The 25,380-nt window shown below is 40.9% G+C and overlaps 3 protein-coding genes across 4 annotated transcripts; all 3 read left to right on the top strand.

Annotated features, from left to right (window-relative positions):
* The first annotated feature begins 5,282 nt into the window (after positions 1-5,282).
* gjb9b (gap junction protein beta 9b) lies at positions 5,283-13,889 on the top strand. The gene is made up of 3 exons (XM_061060152.1): positions 5,283-5,378; positions 10,675-11,156; positions 12,744-13,889. Exons 2-3 carry the CDS (start codon positions 10,767-10,769, stop codon positions 13,170-13,172), a joined length of 819 nt encoding a protein of 272 aa, XP_060916135.1. The 5' UTR covers positions 5,283-5,378; positions 10,675-10,766; the 3' UTR covers positions 13,173-13,889.
* A 377-nt stretch (positions 13,890-14,266) lies between these two features.
* pef1 (penta-EF-hand domain containing 1) lies at positions 14,267-19,167 on the top strand. Its single transcript, XM_061059536.1, has 5 exons — positions 14,267-14,415; positions 15,287-15,542; positions 17,036-17,191; positions 17,779-17,922; positions 18,049-19,167. Exons 1-5 carry the CDS (start codon positions 14,395-14,397, stop codon positions 18,276-18,278), a joined length of 807 nt encoding a protein of 268 aa, XP_060915519.1. The 5' UTR covers positions 14,267-14,394; the 3' UTR covers positions 18,279-19,167.
* Positions 19,168-22,173: 3,006 nt separating this feature from the next.
* Positions 22,174-24,519, top strand: smim12 (small integral membrane protein 12). 2 transcript variants are annotated; one of them, XM_061059996.1, is made up of 2 exons: positions 22,174-22,286; positions 23,379-24,519. In XM_061059996.1, the coding sequence occupies exon 2, from the start codon at positions 23,409-23,411 to the stop codon at positions 23,679-23,681; it is 273 nt and encodes a 90-aa protein (XP_060915979.1). In that variant the 5' UTR covers positions 22,174-22,286; positions 23,379-23,408; the 3' UTR covers positions 23,682-24,519. The 2 variants fall into 2 exon arrangements, with proteins under 2 accessions (XP_060915979.1, XP_060915980.1); XM_061059997.1 differs by having other exon boundaries at positions 22,257-22,280.
* The last annotated feature ends 861 nt before the right edge of the window (positions 24,520-25,380 follow it).

Genomic DNA, 25,380 nt, shown 5'->3' with positions numbered 1-25,380 from the left:
GCAGGTCACACCTACCCATTGACACACTGATGGCTGCTATGTAAAGTATCCATTAGTATTAATTAACACACATGCACACACCACGTATTAAGCAGAAGGAGCAACTTGGGGTTAAGTGTCTTGATCGAACACACATCGGACATGTGGCTGCAGGAGCTGGGGATCGAACCCCCAGCATTCCATTTGAGAGATGACCCACTCTGCCAGTGATCCCCAGCCGCCCCATAAGTCATAGACTTTAGATGACTTTTCCATTACAGAGAACACCATAGGCTCTAGAGATGGGAAGAACTGTTATTTAAGTTGCCCAGTATGTGTCTCTCAACAGAGATGGCTGCAGGTAAAGCCCTACTTCCCAAAAGCTCTTGAAGCTTCTTTAGCTCCTTAAGTTGATAGTTAGCTAGTTCATTAGCCAGCTAATGAATAAAAACCACTGGCAAAGACTGAGGTTTGATAGATTGGTGTTTTGCAAACCCCTCTCTCGTGACAGTGGCATCTCGGGGGCTGTGGCCAATGTGTGGTTTACGATCAACATTCATTTACAATCTAGTACCCCTGCTACCCCTCTAAAATCTGTGTTTGTTGAAAATGGTAATTGTTAAAAAGAAATGTAAGAAGGTAAGTGGATGGTCTTTTTCAACATTTTCTTGGCTCAAACAGAGAAAATTAGAAGTTAATCTTTGTCAAAAGCACAAGTGATTATTATCCCAGTGGTAAGTCAGGAGCATATGGAGTCAAGCCACATTGTTTTGTGCGTTTAATCCTAAGCACATTAAGTATGATTAACAGTGATTTGATTGAATGTAATCAGTGGCTCCCAGCATAAATCAGCTCACAGACAGTTTTTTTTTTTTAGAAAAATCCAGACATTTTGAGAAACATTTCCTCCCACTGATGAGCATCCCGTGGAGTCAGGGTAATGCACAGACAATACAGAGGGAAATAGAAAGAAGATGGTGACCTCCTAGAGGGGGCATCCGGACATCATCCACAGTGGCTGTGCAGACACGGTGCTGTCACAACACAAGGCGAAGGGGGGCTGGCTCAGTGTCACCAGCTCTGACACGCTGGGGAATGACCTAAGCTGGAGCAATGACTGTGACAGTAATGGGACAGGTCTCTGGAGGGGGAAGGGGGGGGGGGGGCAGGAAAAGGGGAGGGAGAAGGTGAAGGGGTGAGTTGTCAGGGGGAGGTTTGTTGAGGATGATCAGAGAGACAAGGCATAAGACCAGACAGGATGACTGTGTCAGCACGGATGGAAGCAGCAGTTTGGATATTAGAGTTAAACAGTTCAGACCTGACAAGTGAAAAGCTGTGTGTAGCATTTTGAAAACATCAGTGCATCATAGTCAAATGAATCATGATAGCTTTGTCCAAACATAAGCAAGACAACTGTCAGCGTCTATGGATTTCTTTACTGCGCATGAACTAGTTCAAAAAGTTATTTCATAATAACCTTTTTTGACCTCTACCTTTCTCTTCATCTCTGTATTTCCTGGATGGACCCTCCTTGCCAATATTTTCTAGTAAAAAAAGGCCTTTTCTTTTATTCCACATGCAGATGATTTCTGTTTTACATATTTCTAAAGTCACATTGATACAACAGACTGTATACATCCCTGTCTTGCAAACACACCTACAGTACATGCACACGGACGCGCCAACGCACATGCTAGCATGCATAACACCTGTTCGTGACATTTGAAAATTATTTCTGTTTCTGTTTTGTCGGCAGGAGAAAGAGGGGGATGACATGGAGAGCGTGGGGGATGACATGCAGCAAAGGACCGAGGTAGGATTTGAAGCCAGGGCCGCTGCGGCGAGGACTATAGCCGCCCTACATGGAGCACGCGTAATAACTGCTAGCTGCTAGGCTAACAGTACAAGCCTGCCGGCATACAAACTTCTGAATGTAAAAATTATGTGCAACTGAGCCAGTTACACGGCTTGTACACACACAGCAAGAATTACATTTCAATTTATCTGTACATCACCCTCTGTTAGCCAACATAAAGATCAGACAAACTCAGCCACCAACTATCTCCATTTGAGTAAAATATGAACATTATTCCATTCAATATTGATTGAATAAATGAGCAACACTCAGATGAAAATAGCCTACAAGAATCCAGAATGTGTGCCTCAATCACTTATGCATTTAAAAAGTACACAGCTGCTGGGAAGAATGGGCACCTACCTTTTAATATCTTTATTCTAAAGCAATCCGGCCATCGTTACAGTTTAGGTACTGGAGGTTGAAGGAATGATTTTTTTCGCTGTCCGGGGCCCTTGGTCTTTTGGTGTTGATCTCCAACAGTCCTACAGGGAATGGGTCGGGGGCAGTCTCTGCTGCTGTTCCTCAAAAAGGTTTTGTTAAAACACTCCGTGGGACCTCACGGGGATGACTGCCTGAATCATCAACAATGCTAGAATCCTCAGCGAAAAATGCAATAAGGTATGTCCCCTTCCTCGAACCCCATCCTCAAACATTTCTTTTTGTGACTTGCTTTTCTAAATCTTAATCAGTCCAATAAAAAGTATGAGTCTTACTTGATTCATTATCACTCGTTTGCAGTTTTTTTATTGAGTCTTATTGAGTTTTTTTTATTGAGACATTGAGGGAATACAGAACTATTCATTGCTTTACACTCTTTTTGCCAAACTAATGCGAAAATGTGAAAAAGTACGCTCAGACTAAGATGAAGTCTATAAAGGTCAAAGTTTAATGCTTGCTGCGCAATTGGCCGAATTCAATCACTTGAATTGGAGTTTTGATTTTGATTTTCTTTAATTTGGTTAGTTTTTTATGTCTTCCTTAAAACTGAAATGTTTAGGTCTAACCTGTAAAGAAATTAGAGGAGAAAATATAATTAAACCACATACATTACTTTGGGGGTGCATTGGTAATCCTAGCTTCAGTACCCCCAAGCCCCTCCTTGGTGCTGACTTAAAAGTTAAACTTTTTGGCCGTTGCCATTTTAGGATTTTTAGAACCAGAAGTGACCATATTTGGACAAAAGGATGGATAGTTAGCCCACATCTCTATCCTCGTTGAGAGGTGTCCTTGGAAGTGACTGCAGAATCACAGGTAACCTGAAAAAGTCCTGATGTATACTTTATAATGTTTACAGTATAATGTCTGTTTTTCCACCACATCGATGTCCATGTTTGCCATTCTTTAAGCTGCATTACAATCATATTCACTTGCACACTGAGCCGAATAGCTTGAGCTTCATAATGACGCAATGGCACACTCAAAAGGATTAAAAAGCAAGGCAGGTTTTATTCAGTCCGGTTCTTAACACAGGTAGTCAAAATATCACGTGCAAACACATCCAAAGAGCAGGCAAAAGAGAGGGTCAAAAAGGCAGGCAGAAGTCATACACAAAGAAGTCACTGGGGAAAAGTGCTGGGACGAGGTTACACTAAGGGGAAAACACAGAACTGGCAACGTGAGGGGGGACACACAGGGAGGAAATGCACAGATAATCAGGGGACAACAAGAACACTCTAGAACACTAAAACGTACCTTTTGTGACAGGCATCTCATAAATAGTTCACACTCACTCTGCCCTGCAGACGCACAAGAATGAGTGACCTGTGAGAGCTCTATGATTCAGCGCCCAAAAAAAGGCTGTGAATCATCGAGCTGTCAGGGAAGATCTGCACACCTCCATAACTTTTATTTTTTTTACTTCATTCAGAAAAAGTTGTACATGCACATCTGTTTGCAGACAGATACACTTTAGAATAAATAAAGCCTCCAAGAAAGTTGCCTGACCCCAGTGCTGACCATGTGTAGGAGATGATGTTTGCTACCTACCTTTTGCTTTTTAGACTTTCACAACACTTTTGACAACCAACTGTGAAGCAGTGCAATGGCTGCTGCCTCTTTCTTTATCACAGATGATGCGGCTGGTTAGTTTTAATAGGAGAGATGAGATCCTCTGTCTCTCTCTGTCTATTTAACATTTTTCCTCCCTAACTCAGGCTGGGGGAAAAAAGGGCTGTAATGAAACGATGGAGCATCAGCATTCTCTAGAGGCCAGTTCAGGGCATAACATATTCTTTGTAAAAAAAAAAAAAAAAGGCATTCATCTCTCCCTCTGTCTGATCCTTCTCTTGTCTGAGTCCTTCCAATGCAGACAGTATGATAATCATCCCAGAATCCAGAATTTGAGGAGGGAACAATGTCATTTTTTTTTTTCTTTAAGCTGACTGGTTTATTGTCAAAACAGGATCCAAATAATAGAACCTGCTTTTTGGCTTATACGGAAGTCACCAATTAGGTTGGCTGCCATTACTTCACCACTCCCTAACTGAACGTAGTAATTATCCTGAGGTCTGACAAACTTGGCCTTTGACTCTCTCTTTAAATAACGTAAAAAATACTTTCAAGGTAACAATCCTATCTGCTCTTAAGTTGTGTCAATTTGTCAATTTGTCAATATACTGAATTCTTAGCAACCTAGGGCAACACAAGGGTGTATCAGCCTGTCACTTGGAGACTAAACAAAAAGAAGTTAAACAAACAAAGAATGATAAAAAAAGAAAAACAGGTCTTGGAGTAATGGCGGTAGCCCAGCCCTCCTGTGGAATGTATGGGATTCTGATGACACTTCTATTACAATGTTTTCAGCCGTTGTGTGATGGTTTTGCAGTTTCCTTCGAGGAAATGTGATATAGAAGTGAAACCTGGATTTGAATTGAACACCATAGGGGATTTTTGGGTTTGTTTTCAGTTGAGTGTTTGTCTGATGACATCAGCAGTTCCAGATTTCCCAAGTGTTTTCTTTCACTTTTTATTCTGAGTGTTTCATTATTTATTATCATTTTGAGCAATATCAGAAAGTATAACATCCCCATCTATATTTGATTTCCTTTTTTTGTCTGTGCAAAGTAATAGGGCAGTAAATGCACCTTCATAAGACAGACGGGGTTTAGAAGGTAAACCCCTGAAAGCAGTGCAGATCCAAGCCATCCTTCAGAGTTTGCATTCTAATTTGCATCAGTTCCATATCAGACCTGTTGCTTACCTTGCTTTCTGATCCTGCTATCAAATACTTTTCCATTCCCTCTACTGTTATACTGTTTCATTTTTCTCTCTCTCTTGATATCTCTCACTTGTCCTTCCTCAAAATACCCCATGGCAGGTCTGCTCATGCAAAACAAGCACAGATTGAAATTGCAAGTGTGTGAGTATCTGCATGTGATGCTCCACCCTTTCCTGAACTCTTCCAGTTTGTCCACACCTCAGAGCCAGCCCCCATCAAAGTATCCAGGTGAAACTAAAGCCAGTTCGCATAGGCAAAAGGACAGCTGGGACACACTCCCTCTCGAGTCAGGAAACACCTCAGTTTCCTGTGCCTCTTTCTAAGGTAAGGTGTTTTAACTGTGTTTAAAATTATGTTCAAGAAAATAGTTTTAATGTAGACAGATTTTGGAGTTTCAGTCTGATTTTTAGATGGGTAGTGGAAGTGATTCAAGAAGACAGAAGACAGAGTAAGAAAATGGCATGGTAAAAGGGCAAGAATATTAGTCATCTGTTCCTTTTTTTTATCATACAGCGGGGGACGTTCGTGTCAAGGAAAGAGCTCAACCTCGGAGCGAACAAAAAATGAGATTTGTAAAGACAGATAATTTGAAGCGCTTGCGAACAAAACTATACAAGGATTGCCTGTACTCTACTCCTCCGGCTGATTCATGTTCACTTGAAAAATGGAATAAAGTCAGGTTGAAGGTAAGGCGGGGAGATGTGCAAACGACAGAAAAAGAATGAGCTGGTAAAAAGAAGAAGGGAAAAAAGCCACAGAACAAGTATCAAGTATTGCAAGGGAAAGAAGCCACAGAACGAGTATTAAGTATTGCCAGTTTTTGCAACTAGCTCAACCTGTAGAGCAAGTCAGAGTCTAGGAGTTATCACTCTAACAAGTTGTGGTGGTTTAGTACACAAGGTGCACACAGAATGAAGATCTGTACTGAGGATTGGCAGAATTTAAACAAATAAAAGGGGCTTTTTTTAATTGGAAATTATGCCGGCACATTTTGTAATCCCTTCCTAAGACTCCACCTGTTTTCTTGATGCTGAAAAAAAGTTTATTGACTTTGATTCCAATCAAATCCAAATCAAACCCTTGGACATTTTATCCAACAGCTAATAAGACGCAGGAAAATACAGATATCTGAATCAGATCATCACATAACCGGGGTTTCTCATTTAAGAAAACACAATATTTTCTTTCACATCACAAACAAGAGAGACAAACACGCTGTAAAGAGATAGCCGACGCCGGCTGCTGTCGGCAGGGAAGGAACATTGCAATCTAGAGCAAATAGGAAAACAAATTGTGGTCCAGCTCTGCCATCTCCCAGAGACAAGATATACTGTTGTCTCTGATTTAAGTTTTTTTCCCTATGCAATGCTCAATGTCATCTCAAAGTCTGTGTGAACGTACATTTTGTATGAAATTGAGAGAGAGAGAGAGAGATCACTTTGATAAACAGCATTCTCTCTTTTGTGTTTAGGGTCTAAACTAGGGATGTTCCTAGGAAACAAAACAATCTTAGAAAACAGCTACAATTTAGCACAATTTAAATAAGCCAATCACAGCCTCTGCAGATGAATGATGTCAAATTGGTATGCTGACCGTGACATAAGCAGTGCTAGCACCGCCAGCCTTCGGTCGTCCCGCTTTATGCCCCCAACGGTGGTATCTTGTTGCTCAGGTTGAGTGATTGTGCTAGTTTAATGGTGCGTTACATTTTTTCACGGAAATTCCAATTTGCCGGTCTCATACGTCACCACGAAGCCGGAATTCCAACTTGGACACTCAGAGAACCTTCAGTAGAGTTAAAATCCAACATGGCTGCTGAGTGCATCAACAGTAATGTTTAAGCTGAAACTTTTGTGTTTATTAGCAACATAGTCCTCTTTCTGTGTAATTAAATCAATCACAGCGATAGTATTGTGCAGGTTCTATCTGTGGACATGTTATCATTTTATTTTTGCGTACAAACTATCACTTTTATGTGTTGTTATCACCTGGTATAAGCGAAAAAAAATAAAGGTACTCCGGGATTGCTTGTTCGACTTTTTTCCAACTCGTAAAACTGGAACACAGCAAACTCAGGTGGGTTATTACCGGCTCCAAGATCCGTTCCATTTATCCAAAGATAAATGGAACGGATCACCATAACTTGACACAGCCTATAATCAACTTAATCTACATTTTTGTAGATCCAAATACTGCCAAACTGTGCTTTTTCTGCAAGATGCCACCCGTTCACTGTGCTAGTTTACATCAGAGTAGTAGAGTGAAGAGAGAAGGCCCAATCACCAAGGCAACAGCCAGTTTACGGCTACAGTGTTGAGAGGTGGCTGCTTTACAGCCGAGACACAATAGTTGACCAGTGTTGATGACAAACATATAAAAATGTTGTTTAACTGGTTAGTAATAATGACGCAAACTAGTAAGGGTGACAAAACTTTTGAACTTTTAGTCGGCTAGTCGTGCACATGCTTTGTCTGAACATGCAAATACAGCTAAGGAATGTTATTGTCCAAAAAGAACGTAAAGCACTTAAAGATTAATAAAAGCTACTTTTATCATCCGCTTAGAAAAACAAGGTAAAACACAGGTAACATCAGCGGTGATTGAACCTGTCAGGCTCTCAATTCTCTATATTTGGATTTCAAAGCCAAATTCATTGAGTCAAGTCTGTTTTATGCCATGTAATTTAATACTCTGAAAAGCTGGATGAGAGAGAAAAATAGCAACTGATTTGACAGCTCAATTTGTCTACAGTGATGCCGAAATGCTGATGGAAAGTGTTTCTGAATTCAAAATGCTGCGGATTAGACGAGACAGAGCTGAAATGGAACAGTGAACAGCGCGGCTGTTATCCAGCTCGCTCTGTGTCAGGCTGAGTGTTCACAAGAATGAGATGTAAATGCATAAGAGGACAGGGTTTTTTTTTGGTTTTTTCATCCTGCTGCTGGGAAGAAATCCTGAAGAGATCTTTGTCCTTAAGCAGCACAGCAGACTCTCCTTATGTTTGAACTTGCATAACAATCAGTGAAATATTTCAATAGTGCCTCCTTCCCTTACAGATCGGTCACACCCGTCAAACCAGACATCCCAGCCCTAACTATGTCCTAGACTGGACCGCAATTCATTCATTAAACACATGTTACATGCACTTCTGTTACAAATCAAAATACTCCACATCGATAGAAAAAAATTGAATAAAAGGATACACAAGCAGCCAAAGAGATCTGCATTGACCTCTACACACACACACACACAAAACAGAGCCAACCAACTGTGCTGGTGATCCACAAGAGCTCCATTTTTAAAGTCTGCACACGATTAAGCCATTAAATCCACAAGGTAATATTTCAGCTAGAACTCCCTTTCTCTCTCATAGCACGGGGGTGCCATGGAGTGATCATGGCATGCTTAACATTCACAACAGAATCCCTTAACAGTCCTTTGAAGATAAAAGACTGCATTAGACATTTGGGATTACAGCGGGCGCCCACACTGTTCAAATAGCTGACTAATAGAGTGCACAGTATTGGTTTGTCCTTTCAGCAACAGGGAGGCTCCATTGATGACTCCCCTCATTGATGCATAATGAGTCCGTATTGAAAAGGTGGCCCTGTGTGTAAACACAGATCAGCAATGACAGAGGCTATGATTGTGAAAAGGTCTGGTTGTTTCGTTTCCTCACAGCAGATGATTGTTTCAAAATTGCTTTTTGTTTGTGACAGTTTGTATTCTTCGTGGGGCTTTGGAAAGACACCAGGGTGTACTAACATCATGGCTTTTTTTTTATATATAGAATTAGTTTGAATGACAAATGTTTTCAAAAGAATATAAAGAATGTCTCTGCTCTGCTCTGTATCAATCTATCTATATATCAAACTATAGATGATCAATTTTCCTTTAAAGTAAATGGACAGAAAACGATCACACACATCTGTGATTTTAAAACTACATATCCCCTAAAAAAAGAAGCAAACAAAAATGTGAATGTTTTTTTTATAATCTCGGGGTTTTAACTGGGCCTGATTTTAGACGGCTACAGCACCCTCAGCACCGCTACTTCCAAATGGTAACACCTACAGTATGTGTTCGTAAAAACGTTTAAAATGAGAAAGCAGGAAATGCAAACCAATAAAGAGGAACTTCTCCTTTACCTTATGTCACGATTTGAGCAAAGATACTATTAAGTCTATGAAAACAGTTGACAATATCTCCTGGTGCTCCACATTTGATAGTGCAAATGTTTTTAACACTGTAAGAAGGTGTGTTCTTCTATACACCAACCAGGAGTGGTGCTCTTAATCTCCTTGTATCCTGTTATACAATGACAATAAAGGCTTTCAATTATTCAATTCGGAAGCTTTTCTTGAGTCTGAGAATCAACCCTGGTGATGTTATGAGTGAATGGATTGACTGTTGTCTTTTCCCAAACAAGCCAGACCCCCGTTAGGTTTATTTTCTCAGCAATAACATATTCTTTGTGTGGATTTCAGACATAATAAGGGAGAACTGCTGTTCAAACATTTACGACCAACCCCAGATTGCATGGCTAAGTATCACAGTATGCTTTGAGAAGAAAAATCGTACAGTTGCATTACACATTTTCTTGTTTTTAAATTGCGAGACAAAAGAATGAAGCACCTATAAGACACCTGAATTTTTAAGACAACAAACGAGCACCTTTAAGACACCAGGTTTCACAAGACCACATACCAAACAAATGACAAAACAACACTTGTAAGACAGTTATGAGTACAGGTCAGCTGAGGTTGATAAGGCCGCCGCAGTCTGCGTGGACATAAGTACAGTTGGTTTCAAAATGAAATAATTTTGAAACAAATCAGTGTCAGTGTATTATGTGATGTGTTGGTATGATGCTTGAGTGTGTGTCAAGAGGGTATTTTGAATGACTTTCTGATGGTCAAGGCAGGGTGGGTTGGTGGGAAGGGTGGAGATAAAAGAGTAAAAAACCATTAACTCGTACATAATTAGGGAGATTTTTTTCAAAACATGTCCGTCCTGTTTCAGCTGGTACACATCTCTACCCTTAGTGTCAGGCAGCATGCAGTAGCAACTTGCCAATCACAGGTCACCATAGATTTTGCCATATCTAACAAAGTCACATTTAAAGGAAGAATATGCAATTTTTTGATCCAGCAGATGTCGCACTTGAGCATCAGCATGAAATCAAAACAACTCGCGCTGCATTGTTGTGTTAGCATGCTAATGCTAGCGATCTTTATTATGCTCGTATTTTCACACTGCATGTAAATTTACACGAAATGACCGTGATCTAGAAACGCTGACATGACATTCAATTAAGCAGTGAGTACAGTATGTTATTCTTCTTTTCTCTAGTCCCTCAATTAAACAACTTTTAAATGCAAGGAGATGAGCCGGCCGGCCCGGCGATGTAAACAAAGTGTAGCTACGGCTCGGAATGCTCGGAAAGCATCACAGACAGTGGGACTCGGGTGTTACACTCATTGTAGACAGTCATGACTCACAGACTTATTTTCAGAGAATATACTTGATTTCTGCTACATTTAAGTGTTAAATATTGCCTTTAAGTGCGATAACTACTCTTAATTGTTCTAATATTCTCTGTCATTCTTTTATTGCTCAGGGTGAGATCATCAAGAACTTCATCCTATCTGGTCAGGAGCTCTCTCATCTTCATCCTCCTCGGTCCCCTCCTCCACCTCTTCGGCAGCAGTCATGAACTGGTCTGGTCTGGAGTCGCTCATCAGTGGGGTCAACAAGTACTCCACTGTGTTCGGCCGGGTCTGGCTCTCCATGGTCTTTGTCTTCCGGGTGATGGTGTTTGTGGTGGCAGCGCAGCGAGTGTGGGGCGATGAGAGCAAGGACTTTGTCTGTAACACGGCCCAGCCTGGGTGCGTCAACGTGTGCTACGACCACATCTTCCCAATCTCCCACATCCGCCTGTGGTCCCTGCAGCTCATCTTCGTCACCTGTCCGTCGCTATTGGTGGTGGGACACGTCAAGTACCGGGAGAAGAAGGACATGCAGTACACGCAGTCGCACATGGGCACCCATCTGTATGCCCACCCTGGGAAGAAACGTGGAGGGCTGTGGTGGACATATCTGGTAAGCAAAGAGGGGAAGGAACGTTTACTTTAGCCCTTAATGTACATGTCATACAAAGATATGTTTTATAAGAAGTGGACCTGCATCTTTTCTGTGACGAGCAGGGCCAACTCAACTTGTTGAAAATGTCCAATCGTATGAAATCAGATGGGATAATAACCATCTTAACACTTGATGTATTAACACAATAAACATCTCCTTATTAGGTTTATGGTCTTAATAAGAGAAAGTATTTTCACACATGCTTAAAACTCCTGAAAGTTTCCTATAATTTTAAGGGTGAACTGCATGGAAACCACACAGTAAAACCTTTTCACTATACTTTATCCTGGCTTATTTCAGCAAGGCCCAAGTAAAATGTACGCAACAAGTCGGTTTAATGTATGAACGCAGCATGTCATATTTCCGAAAATTAACTTTGAGCAAGTGGTCATGTGGGGTGATGTTTATCTCGTGATCCCTGCACAACCAGTTTGAATACCATAATGACTAGTGTGTATAAGTCCAATTACTCACCCTGTCCGACAAGTAAAATCTACCTCTGTGAAATAACAACAATTTTCATATAATGAACAAATAATATGTACTTGGTAATCATCATGTTTGCACCCATACAAAGGAAAAAACAAAACAAACAAATAACACCAAAAATCGCCACCATGCGTACAACTTAACCAACCAGTTTTATTTCACATTATTTTGTTGCTACACTGTTCTCATGTTTTTCTTTGTCCTGTTTGCTCTTACTTGTGTGTGTGTGTGTGTGTGTGTGTGTGTGTGTGTGTTTTGCTTTTTGTTTGTTTGCTTTCTTTGTTTTTGTTTTGGTCTGCTTGGAAAACTGAACCATACCACAGCTCCCCTCTTGTTTGTATGCGCTTGCCTCTCCTTTTTATGTATGTATGCATGTATTGGTGAATAAAAGTTGAAAAAAAAAAAAACAAGAGCAACTCAAGAAGATTTCAGGTGCAGGCTATCTAAAATGTAAAGGAGTGCATGTGTGAAAATGACTAGGCTATATTTTCAAGTATATTTCAACTCAGCTTGATGGTCATTTCATAGATTACAGCATGTTTAGAGGAAACTAGACAACAAAGAAGGATTGGGATGTTGTTTACTGTCAACCTAGATTGAGGTGGAGCAATGTGTCTCCACCCCATCGTTCAAAATATGGCCACTTGTGGTTTAAAAAAAACACGGTGGTGATGGCCAAAAGGCCACATGTGAGGCCTCAAGGGGGAGGTTCAACAACAAATTTGCCATGTCACAAAGGCTCCTTCTTTTACAGTCCATGGTCAAATACACAAAGCAGTGAATCTCATTTCAAGTTTGTCCAAATGTCAAAAATAATTGCCATGTATGAGTGGCAACGTACCAAAGAATGGAGAAGCCTGTAGGAAATTGTAAACATTCTTTTTTTTCACCGATACACTTAAAACAATTTTTAAAGCATCTTTTGCACCTTTTGATCCATTCAAAATCAAGTTTTAGTTATTCAAAACTGGGAAATATCTGGAGATCAATGGAACAGATTGTATATTATACACTATCTGTATTGCAAAGATCAACCTTCATTTATTTTCATTGCAGGTGAGTCTGGTCTTCAAGGCAGGCTTTGACGCTGGCTTCCTTTACATCCTGTATCACGTCTATGAAGGCTATGACATGCCCCGCCTGTCCAAGTGCTCCCTGGACCCCTGCCCCAACACGGTGGACTGCTACATATCCCGTCCAACAGAGAAGAAGATCTTCACCATCTTCATGGTGGTCTCCTCCGCCTTCTGCATTTTAATGTGTCTCTGTGAAATGATTTACCTCATCTGCAAACGCATCCAGAAACTCATTAAGAGGAAGACCGAGGCAGACAGGAGGATGTTTACCGAGAGTCATGAGCTGGCACCGCTGGCGGCACCCAGGTCAGAGTTCATGTCCAAAACATCAATCAGAGTGGATCCCACAGCGTCCATCCAAAACCTCAGTAACAACAAGTCTGAGGAGAAAAAGTCGAGGAAGAAATAACAGGCGAAACGGCAGTAGCCATGGTGAAAAAAAGTACTCAAGGGACCACTGCAAACCAAATGCATTCATCTGCCACAGATCTGCTGCTGAACAGCAAAGTTTTTCATCAATGCAGGGATCAGCTTTTTGTAAATAATGATTTTCTGCAGGAACGCACACCTTATGCATGAAAATGAACAATAAAATAGAGAGATCACGCAGAGGGAGTTTCAGGGTAAAGCATATTTTTTAGTTAGTTAGTGGAAATGTTTGTGCCTGTGTTTGTGTTTTTGTACATTGTTTGCCAGTAGTATGTTTAAGCTTTCATAAATATAACTGTTAGTTGAAAGATCTAAGCTGAAGTAAAGACAGTGGAGCAAGAGTAAACTATCTCCCTGCATAAACTCTGCACCCTAATGAATAAAACAAGTCAAAGCACAGAGAGCACTTCGTACAAAGCCATCATCATAAAGCACCTAAGTAGTCATCAGATATATAATATGAAGAAAATGCTCTCTTTTATTAAGGAATTACTTTGGCGTCTGTTGACATTTTGCATTGTCATGTAATAGCATACATCAAAATATCTCCATGAAGTTACACTTAAAGAAACCCATAGCACTAAAAAAAATAGTCTACTTTTAAAAGATTTTAAATAATATGAAGTAAAATCCAGATAATATATTTTGTTCTACATTTTGTATTTATTGTTGTGATGTATAAAGGTTTTTGACAATTTATTTGAGTGTGTGTCTCATTTGTTCTTTAAACAAACTCTCATATTGTTCATTGTCAATAGCTCTGTTAAGAGCTCATGCCTGACCTATTATGGAAAAAATAGCTATGTGTAAAAAAAAAATAGGCCTAGATAAGTTGTTGAAATAATCAAAATAAAACCACAGCTTGTTAAGAATGAGCAAAGATCGTGTAACACACCAATGCATCGTGGAAATACGGACCTCTAAATAATGAGTTCAAAACTCAGACTCTCAGTAATCCCTGGTTTCTCAAAGGATTACAAAGAGAGTGACTAACTCTGAAAATATTCGGTTATACTCATGGGAGTGACGGGCAAAGTGATTCACTCCGTTTGCTCTTTGTCGTCATGACTTTTCCACTCATCTGTCCAATCAGGAGCAAGAGACGCGGGTGCGGTTTTGACAGACCCGGAAATAAACCAATAGTTGTCCTGGGACGGACGCCTTCGCATCGTCCTTGTTGTAGGAAGTAAAGTCTGTCAAACATGAGTTTCCACTACGGCCAGGTATTGAAATACTGCATTTTACGTTTTATCTATGTTTAAGTAGCCTTTTTATATTGTTGAGTAAGCATACTGTCGGTGTTATTGCCTCCATATAACGTAACAAATAGTTGTGTCATGTTAGCCTTTAATTTGTAGCATCATGATAACGTTAGCGGAACATGGTTGTTATAATAATACCGTGAAGCCTGTGAAGCTAAATGTTTACCTACATAGTCAGTTGTAGTGTTGTATACTCGTTTGTTATTTAACCATAGCTTGCTTTAATGTCCCTCGTCTCTGCGGTATCAACATCTTTGTTAAAGTCTGTCTATAAAGCAACTAGTGACGCTTATTTATTATCATCGCTGAAGCTCGTTTTGGAGAAGGCTAGTCGTACTCTAATGATGCTGAAAGATTTCCCTTGTAAGATTAGTTTTACCAGTTTTCTAAGCAAGTTTTAAAAAAGGTAAATGTGGCTCTCTTCTGAAGCAGCCTTTCGTGTTACATTTTGTTTATTTCAGGTGAGAGTTGTAGGCCTACACTGCTTTGACAACGAGTGTGTTATTACAATCTTATGAAGCTTCATAATAAACAAGGAACTTTAATAAAATGATAACAAGCACAGCAACTTACTAGTTTCTTGTGGTAAAAGTAGGCTTAACTTAAAAGTAAAATTAGTACAGTAGCCTATTTCAGAAAGCGTACTCAATGAAGTGTTTACTTCCTAGTAGGGAGTACTTTAGCACTTATTCTCTTTACTGGTTAACACGTTTGTATATGTGCTGTAATGAAATTGTCGTTGTCCCACTACTATGCTTACTTTTTAATTTCATATGAGATGTTATTACAGAAGCCTTCTGTTCATATACATCCAACTCTTGTCTAACCGTAGGGATATCCAGGAGGAGGTAACCAACCACCCAGTGCTCCATACAGGGGAGGAGGTTCTCACTATGGCCATCAACCCTCTGCGCCATATGGAGGTGCGCCAGGGGCTTATGGAGCCCAGGGCCACGGAGCCCAGGGCCACGGAGCCCAGGGCCACGGAGGGCAGTATGGGCATGGACAAGGGGTTGCCCCTGGCGGACCATATGGGGGTTATGGGGCACAACCCCATGGAGGGCATTATGGACATCATGCTCCTGCAGGTAACTTTAAGCCGAGCTCCTGCTGTATGTTTGCTTGTGAACTGGAAAGATTCCTTATTCAGAACACGGAAGAGGCTGCAGATGTAGGCTCTCATTCCCCTTCTTCATTGCCTTTACCTCTTTTCTCCCTACCTGCCTCTCTCTCTCTGGTGAGATGATGGATAGAAAATGACTTGTGTTTCCCCGACAGTCATGTAGAGACGGGGTTCAGTTTGCGCCCCTCAGCAGGATTACACGGTTGGAGTGATGACTCTTGTAATACAGAGTGAGAGCGAAACAGACTGAGAGGCGGATAGGTAAAGAGTGTGTGTGTTCTTGTGTATATACATGTATATGTGTGATCACACTGTTTCCTGTATAGCAGCTTTGCTTAAGTCAGAACCGTATAGTTTATGTCGCTATTACCCCCCACGGGGACAGAATCCATCAGGGCCGAGCCTGAAGTGTCACCTGTCCTTCTCTAACCATTCATTTTTCTGACAGCCAGCCCTCCCTCCACTCCTCTCCTCTTCCTTCACCATAGTTTCCAACACTCAGTGCCTCTTCCTCGGTGTATCCAGGTTATGGCCTCTTGTCCTGACACAATCTCCCTCTAGCTGAGAGGACTTTTCCTCAACCTTCGACCCTGCACTCAGTTGTTTTTACACGACCTGTGCCTTAGGTAACACAAGGCATGTATAACTAAGGTTGGGGAGGTATTCTTTAGCAAAATGCACACTGGTACAAAATAAGAAATGAGTAACATTGAAATGGCCCTTTAACTGCTATCTTAACTGTAATGATTTTTATTCTTATTCCCACATTCGTCCAGAAAGTAACAGGTCAACATTGCATGTACCGAGTTGAAGCCATATAGATGTGATTAGTTGAAGGAATACTTTATCTAGTGATAAAGTCATCCTGAACTATAAAACAGAGTGTACGGTCTAGACCTGCTCTTTTTGTAAAGGGTCTCGAGATAACGTGTCATGAATTGGTACCACACAAATAAAGATTGGCTGACTGCTTGATTGAAACTTTTCAACTTTTTTCTCAAATCAGATTCTTCTAAACACCAAAGCCAAGAAAGGCACCAATGTTTTATTTATGAAGTTTCTGCTAGAAAGAGTCAGCACAGTTTCAACTACCAGACGGTACAATTGTCTTTCTTTTTTCTCCCAAATAAATAAGTCATTATTTTGCATCCGAACGGGGCTGCGGCTTCATTTTCAGGAATCTTCACTGTCCTATACTTTTCTCTTTTACTTTCTTTTTCCCTCGACACATATCAAGTTTCACCTCAAAGTCTATGAGCCTTACAGAAACAATGATTGATTAATAATATAAGGACGGAAAGAGCATAAATCTAACAAGCCGTCTCCGACAGATAGAAGTAGAAGAAGAGGAAAACAGTGAATGGAGAAAACAATCCTGCAGTGATGGGCATCTCCAAAGTGAGTCTATCGCAGCCCTTCTTCAATAACCCATTATGACTCTATTTCTCCTCTCTGTAGGTAACATCCCTCATGGTGTTAACCCAGAGGCGCACCAGTGGTTCCAGACAGTCGACACAGACCGCAGCGGCTTCATCAACCTCAAGGAGCTGAAGCAGGCACTTGTCAACTCCAACTGGTCTGCATTTAATGACGAGACGTGCCTCATGATGATCAGTACGTCATCTAGCTGCATAATATCTATACAGGGACTGAGGGACCGCTGTGTTCAGGAATCTGTTAAAAATGTTTTCAGAGTGTATCCTGCAGCAAAAAAAAAAAAAGACCCAGAAATACTCTCAGAGACATAAATGGGTACAGCAAAGGGGAGGAGGAAGTTTTTTTCGGGAACAATAAATTAATTAAGGGGTGTGGGATAAAACGAGTGGGATGGTTTTATAAGTGGCCTAATTTTTTAAACTTTTCAACAAAAATATACAAACTTAGCCAGCCAAAGTCTGCCTTAAAAATTATGTTTGTCTCTGCGGCTGTTGGTTGCAAGAGTGTCTCTGCGTTCCAGCAGTGTTTGCCAGGCGGTGACTAATGTCTTCCATTTACCGTAATGAGAGATGTGTGACTCCTGTGAGCTACCTTTAGATAACACGAGGTGATAATTCAAGATGATGGGAGTTGGCTGACTGGAAACAAGTTGAAATGCATTTCGTGTGTGTGTGGGTGTGTGTGTGGGTTGTACAAGAACGTGGAACATTTACCATAAAACCCTGTCTGAGTGACTTCTGGCTAAACTTGTAATTTCCTGTTAGACATGTTTGACAAGACGCGGTCAGGGCGAATAGACATGTTTGGCTTCTCTGCACTGTGGGACTTCATGCAGCGGTGGAGAGCTCTCTTCCAGCAGTATGACAGAGACCGCTCAGGCTGCATCAGCAGCGTGGAGCTGCACCAAGGTAACATGTTTGTTAAAGCTGCTACAGCTCTTAAGGACACAAGACACAATCAGGCATTAGAATGAAATAACGACTGAGATAAAACGCAGGCTGGTTGTCTCCTCTCTCCCTCTCTCTTCTCCTCAGCCCTCGCTCAGATGGGCTACAACCTCAGCCCCCAGTTTTCGGAGACACTGGTGCAGCGCTTCGCCGTGCGAGGCGTACGCCCCGGCATCCAGTTGGACCGCTTCATTCAGGTGTGCACCCAGCTCCAGACCATGACCCAGGTCTTCAGGGAGAGAGACACCAGCATGACGGGCAATGTACGCCTCAGCTATGAGGACTTTCTCTCTGGGACCGTCACCAGGCTCATGTGAGCTATGGGGTTTCACAGTGTCATTCCATGATCAGGTCCTCTTAGGCTCGCTTTCTAATGCTGTCTCAGCGTGTTGATATATGTCAACAGTATAGGAGCCAGCACACATCATTCCACGGCTTGTTGCTGTGAGTAGATAAAGCGTCACCCCACACACCTGTGACTGTGGGTTCAGTCATCATCATCATACTGCAGGTCCTTCTAAACTTCTTATAGATGCCTTAGGGAGAGTTAGAACGTCTCATTTTTTTTAGACTGAACCAGTACTTGAGTAAGATTATAAAGAGCTAAACTCTGATACAAGAGAACATTTTAACACATGTTGCCCTGACAACCAAAGTGATTTATTATCTTTCCCAACTGAATACATTCAAAGATTTTGGAGGTAACTTTGGAAGCCATATTAGATACCAAGTAGAGATGTTTTCTCTACAACCAACTGCAGGACTGAAGATGTGTGTCTCCACAGGATATCTCCAGGCAATGGTTGGCCATTATATTAAACATTGCTTTACCTATTGAAATGGTTTTAAAGTAAAGTGTCAAATATGTATAAAAAAAAAAAATGTATCATAGGGTTTGCTAAATTTCACTTTTTGTAAGCCAGTAAGATATTAAAATATAATAGTGTGTGGCCAAAAGACCGGGGACACAGACACACTTCCAGCCTCCCTGTTATGTTCGTCACTTTCATCTCAGTGAAATCCTTAGAGACTGTGAAGCCAGAACATTAACAGTAAAACTCTCCAACAATGTTTATGGTCTGAATTCGATAAGCTTGCCAAAATGGTTCCTGATGCCAAATTTTTCTTTTGTATCTCATGTTATAATGTATAAATAATCTTTGTTTGAATTTTCAATGCCAACAAATACAGTTCTCTGCTTCTTTTTTGTTTTTTACTTAATTTTTATTTTCAATATTTTTCAACTTATACAAAAGTATTCAAAGTTTTCCTTTTCTGTTTACAGCTGTATCTATATGTATACAAGGATAACTATAATAAAGAAGACAGATATATCTTAACTCTATCTTAAAGTACTTGGGATAAAGCAAGAAAATACAAATAAGCTGTGCAAAAACGTGTGTATGTTTTTGTGTGGTTGCATTAGCTTAAAGGCAGGGCTCCATCTTCTTTTTGTAGTCTCACTCAGAGTGTATGTTATTCCTTCCATGTGGGAAATAATCCACACTGTCTCAGTCCACATACTATATGTCTGAGTTCCCTGCTTTGAAGACTTTTCAAATAGTTAGTTAAATGATGTGATTTGATTGAGTAGTCTGTGTCAAAAAGACAAACGTTACATAAACACCTCTTGACTTTAAGTGTCTTAGCACAAGTGCTTACTGCGACAGTCAAACTGAACTCATTTAATCTGACCTCTAAATGCTGAAAAACAGTTGCTTATTTTTTTCTCTTTGTAAACAAACTCACTGAACAAAAAGAGCAACAACAAAAAAAAAAGCTTGTCATCTCCTTCCACATCTGCCACTCGTGTCCTTCACCATCTGTAACTCTGCCTGATCACAGTCTGTGTCAAGAGTCCTCCTGCTTCTCCCCATCACTTTCAAAATCAGAGGAAAGCCATTCATTATCTTCTGGCTCTTTAGAGTGCTCATATCACAGCTGCATCTCCTCCTCATCCTTCTCCCTCGGTCCTGATGCACGGCTCAACTTGGCTGTCTTAGCATTTGTGCGCACACTTTGTGTTCTGTTGACAAATCACCTGAACAGTTATCTGGTTTCAAAACATGAATTATGGGGCTTTAAAATTGGGTCAAATGGCAATAGTCATTTCCTGGTCTATGTGTTTTCTGCTAGTGATCTAACCAAAGAGATGACAGTGATTTCCTGTGTAACGAGGACATTTCCCACCACTGACCATGCCTGACGTTTATTTAAATTGGGCAAATAGAGCCGCTCTTTGGGGTTTCAGTTGGTGAGGATGTGACGCTGCACTCTTCGTCAGCCACAGTTTGTGATTCGGATTGATAAAATGGCTGTTATTTTTAAGCACAACTCTTGGCATGTGCAGCTTCAAATCTCATTTACAAATAAAAACGGAGCTGATGCAATGATCCTGGCACTGCTGGGGGTAGCCGGTTAAGCAGAATGGGCACTAGTAATGTTGTTTTCCTGCTGGGGGATGAGCACATTTCACTTTATCTGACAGGACTGATTAAATGCCATGTTCTGGCAACAATACAGGATGGACAGCAGAGGGGGGGGGGGGGGGGGGGGGGGGGCTGCTTAGACAAATAGTTTTGAAGCATGACGCATCATCATCGCCCACACAGAATCCTTTTAATCACAATTACTTTAGCAGTCGTTTGAAGTAATGATACAATTAAATATGGGACTTTAGATCTGTTTCGTTTTTTAACTGTCTGCTGCTTTGCAAATAACAACTGAGTCAGAACTGGTCATCTTTCCATAAAAGGCTTTGATTCAGTCTCTGTGATTGGTGTAGTATATGGAAAACTTTGTCTGTAAAGACCACGTACTGATCCACTACCAAGAGACTACAGCAGCATGGAGTTATAGATCCTCCCCCTGTAGTCAAACCCACAATCTTTGGTTTCCTGCTGGGTGTTTTGAAATGTGTGCGATGTGACGCAGCATACCTATCCTCTGAAAGTGTCCCTGTATTTCTGTATTCTTTTAAAAAAGGAGAAATGATCCACCACTTTAGGTATCTGAACACTGTTGGCTGATGCCTTGTCAGCGTGAAAAAACAAAAGGCGAGATTTGTGCAACATTTCAAGTGGTGTGAACACAGACAGAGTGTGTCATGAAAGTCACGGAATGGACAACCATGTGAGTTTTGTTTGTTATACAAACACTTCCCTTCGTCACAAAGCACCTTGGGCCGAATTCATGAAGCCTCCTAAATACTAAGAGTTGCTCCTAGTGACAAAATTCTGAGAAAATTATTCGAATCATGACATTTTCTTAGAGTTTCCCCTCAAAGTTAAGACTAGATCCTTGTGAAACTGAAAATGATTCATGAAGCCCTTAAGAGAGCTCCTCAGGTGTAAAACTGTTAAGGAGGACTTCTAACAGGCTGAAGAGTTTCTCAAGCTGAGGAGAAAAAGGAGTGTTCTTCAAACCCTTCATGAAATATATTCTTATTGACTCATAGTCAGGCCGAACAGACACAAATTATTTATGCAGACATTCCAATCCATCTGTGACTGTTTTCAGATCAAAGTGAGACATGCACCTTGCGTTTCTCTACATGTAGTCACCTCCACAGGTGCAGCCAATCACTGATTAAGCCTCTTCACCTGCTGATGTAACGATCAGCAGGTGACGAGGCTGCTCCACAAGTGAGCATGTGACTTCAAACATCTTGAAAATACTTTTAAAGTGCACCTTACAATTTATCACATGGATATATTGCATAATTACATAATATCTAACTGGATTCTATGATGGGCACCAATCTATTTCACTGTCCATCTATGCCCATTATCACTAAGAGAGCACTTTTTTTTCTCAGTTTTTTTTTGATCAACCAATCACAGCTTCTGGAAAAAATGTTTCATACCTAGCAAGGGTGTCAACCACCACGGAGCACTGGATTCTACAACCTAAGATACTTTTGATTAAAACTGAATGTATGCCTTGAGGAAACTGTTACATACACAAAAACAATGAAAAATGCATTTTGTTGTTGGAAAAAAACCTGTAACTTTTGAAAATGATCCTAAAATCAATGTTTTTTTTGTATTATTACTGCCTGTGACACGATACATTTTTTACCAACCCCATTCAGTACCAAAGACATTTTTTTCCTTGTATTTTCCTAAACAATTGTCAAAATTTAATTTCATATTTTTACCAACCCAATTTAAAAGTAATGCAACATCTTTACCACTGGGTGGTGCTAAATCCCCGAGAATGAAGGTAGGTGAAGCCTCAGCCAATAAGCTTTTAGCAGGAAGGAAACACAGAGTCACACGGAAATTGCGTAGAGTCACTGCTGTACCAACGTGCTAACGGTAAAGGTGAGTGAAGACTTATGAAATAAACGTATATAAATATCAAACGACTTGATCAATAAAAACCAAAAGGCCTTTAAATGCTAGAAAACGGTACGCGTGTATGTGTTGTATACGGCACTGCCTGCATTATTACATCGCACAGAGGTAGAGGTTGCCAAAGAGTTTCAATAAATGACTTCTAGACGGCTAGATTAGCCTGGTTATATAATTCAAAACCAGACGAAAATCACGAAGAAACAAGTTGTTTTCAGTGTTTATAGAAGCTGTATTTACAGTGCTCATCGCGACCGTCTGGTTGAGTTAACAATGTGTCATCTTGACTCCAAACTCCATCGCAAAATCGACCATTTGTTTTTTCTTGCTTGTGTAAAAAGTAAACAAAACGCTGTCGGGTGCACTTAAAGGTGGTTTCCGTATTGTGGGAAACCACTCTTCAATTCGGCATGGAAGTAAAAAACGATCACACACAAATGAGCACTACAATTAGACTTAAATGTGAAGGGAATCTTGTATTTCATCGGAAGAATGTTATTGTTACGTTAACTTGATGCTGTTTCTTTTCTCCCTTATTTGGACTTATTGATTCTGCCATAAGATTTGAAACCGTGTTGTTATGATGCGCAGTTTTAGGAGGGGGGTTAAAGGTCATGAGAAGGACAGTCAAAATGTTACTTCATGCATCTTCTGTTTGGCATTACATGCAACAAATTAAGCTGCTAGAAAAAAAAAGTTATTTTCTATAATGTTTTATCACCACAGTAAAGAAATAGCCAGATGTATTCCTGTCGTGAAGTCGAATGAAATAGTTTTGTTTTAATGATTAGGTATATTGTGCATGTCTGTGGTTTGAAGGCTGAGGAAAAGAAACATGCAAGTCATTCATTGTAGTAGTCAGAAATTTGTTAACACATTTGATACAGCCTTAAACCACAAGGGGGAACCAGATAAGTGGAAACATTTGAAATCAGTGAGGTATGGTGATATGTGTATATGATGACATTTTATGCCTGTTCACCTCTCTGTCCTACTATTAAGTTGAAATGACACTTTCAAGCCAAATAATCTCATAAACAACAATTTGGTTTCCTGTTTCAGCATCTCTAGGAGCCAAATCAGTGTGCAGTCATGTGGCCTTTGGTCTGGACGGCGATGCGCACCTACGCTCCTTACATCACTTTCCCCGTGGCCTTCGTCGTGGGAGCCGTGGGCTACCATCTGGAGTGGTTTGTCAGGGGGACCCCGACACCCCGGGAGGACCGGAGCATCCTGGAGCTGAGGGAGGAGAGGAAGCTGCAGGAACAAGCGGGCATGGACAGCACCCAGGTGCTCAGCCTGAAGGACAGACTGGAGTTCGCACCCAAAGCGGCTCTGAACAGAAACCGCCCTGAAAAGAGCTAACCCGCAGTGGGCGGTAGAGACTGGTTTGTTTAGTACCGATGGAGAGAGGTGGTATAGGGGGAGAAAAGGGGTTGAACCAGAGTGACAAAACACTCGCTCTTGCCATTTACCAACACAGTGTCACTCCTGCCACCAAGAGGCATTAGCATACGTGTGTAAATATCAGACACCTTTTACAAGGTAGACGGCTGATAAGAATAAAGAAGGTATTCTCAGTCTGTTAATGGACTCACGTGTATGCACTGTTTGTGTTTTTTTTACCATCCCTCTCACGTTGCTCTTGCCTGTTTGTGCATGGATGTATAACAAAAGCAAGACACTGGAACGACAAACTCTAAAACATGGAACCTCTGGATGATTAAGTTGTGTCCTGGCTTTATTAACATCGTATTGTTGCAACTATGGCACAAACATGTTGTGTCTTCGCTGGTAAATCTCACAAATGTTAGGCTACTTGTTTTGTCACTTTCTCTTTGTCACAATTGTGTTTCTCCTTTAATGTTCCGTGGTACGTCGAGGAAGGACGTCAGATTGTCAACATGAAAGCAAAGAAAGCAAGGCGTGCGTGTGTGTGTTGTGTTAGTTCTTTTTATCTCGGCTGTCCTTTGATGGTATGTGACAATAAGCCAACAGTAGTGTGGGAGGTCTCTCAGGAAGTTTAAGCTGCTTAGTCCTATAGCCTGAAACATCCGCACATTTTTATTTTAAAGGGTCCACAGTTTGTGTGGTTGTGTTTTTGAAAAGTGTGATAAATAAAGGAACGTGTTTTCATGCCTCTCACTGTAAACTCATCAGTTAATGTGGGCATTTTTCCAGAATAATAAAGAAATAGACATGACACCCAGTTCTTCCAGCTGATTTTGTCCATCAAAGTTAAGTTTCAGATTTGTTCCACTTGTGTTTCAGCTGATTCCTTTCACATTGAGGTCCCACTTGATAGTGAAACAACACTGCTGCCAAGGACAGAGAGGAACATCAAAATCAGAGGAAGGAAGTAATGACTCCGCTTATTCTCTTCAAGAAGGAAACTGTTTTCGAGACAACGGGTATAGACAAAGCGATGGTGACTGAAGGAAACTGTGAACTCGTTCACCTTTTTGGAATGTGACCTGTGGATAAAGCTGGAACCTTGAAAGCTGGTTTCAAATGTATATATGTATCTGACCTCTGAGCGATAAATCCTTACACTAAATTATCCCAGGCCTATTTACAGTTTTAGATTCATGGCGGAGTGCATTCAGGGTGAGCTTCACACACAAAAGATTCCTTTGTGTTCGGTGGTCTTAGAAACGTCACAGTCTGTCAGGACAATAAATATAATTTACATTTTGTAATAAAAACCGTCCTAGCTGGGGAAGGTATTCAGCTTACACGGAAATTGAACCAAACCTAAAAAGAAACAACAACTTTAACTTTAAAATGCAGAATGGACAACAATACATGACACCTGATTTTCTTAAATGAGGCGACGCCTGCGAGCTAGTTCGGGCAGTCAACTCGATCTGCACTGATTTCACCCTTGACATGCCTCGTTCTCAACAATCACCTGACAACACCTTACAGTTAGCGGTCTATTTAAGCTGCAAGATTTAGGGTCTCTTCCTCTGCTCTTTCATTGTCCAGCTCTGACCTGCACCAGTACTCTACTCCCACCACCACCTGTAGGCTCCGACTGCTGGGTCTTCAGCTACCATCCTAT

The sequence above is a fragment of the Labrus mixtus genome, chromosome 16, assembly GCF_963584025.1.
Source record: "Labrus mixtus chromosome 16, fLabMix1.1, whole genome shotgun sequence".
NCBI lineage: Eukaryota > Metazoa > Chordata > Actinopteri > Labriformes > Labridae > Labrus > Labrus mixtus.
Note: the sequence above shows the minus strand (reverse complement) of the source record. Positions and strands in the feature narration are given on the sequence as shown.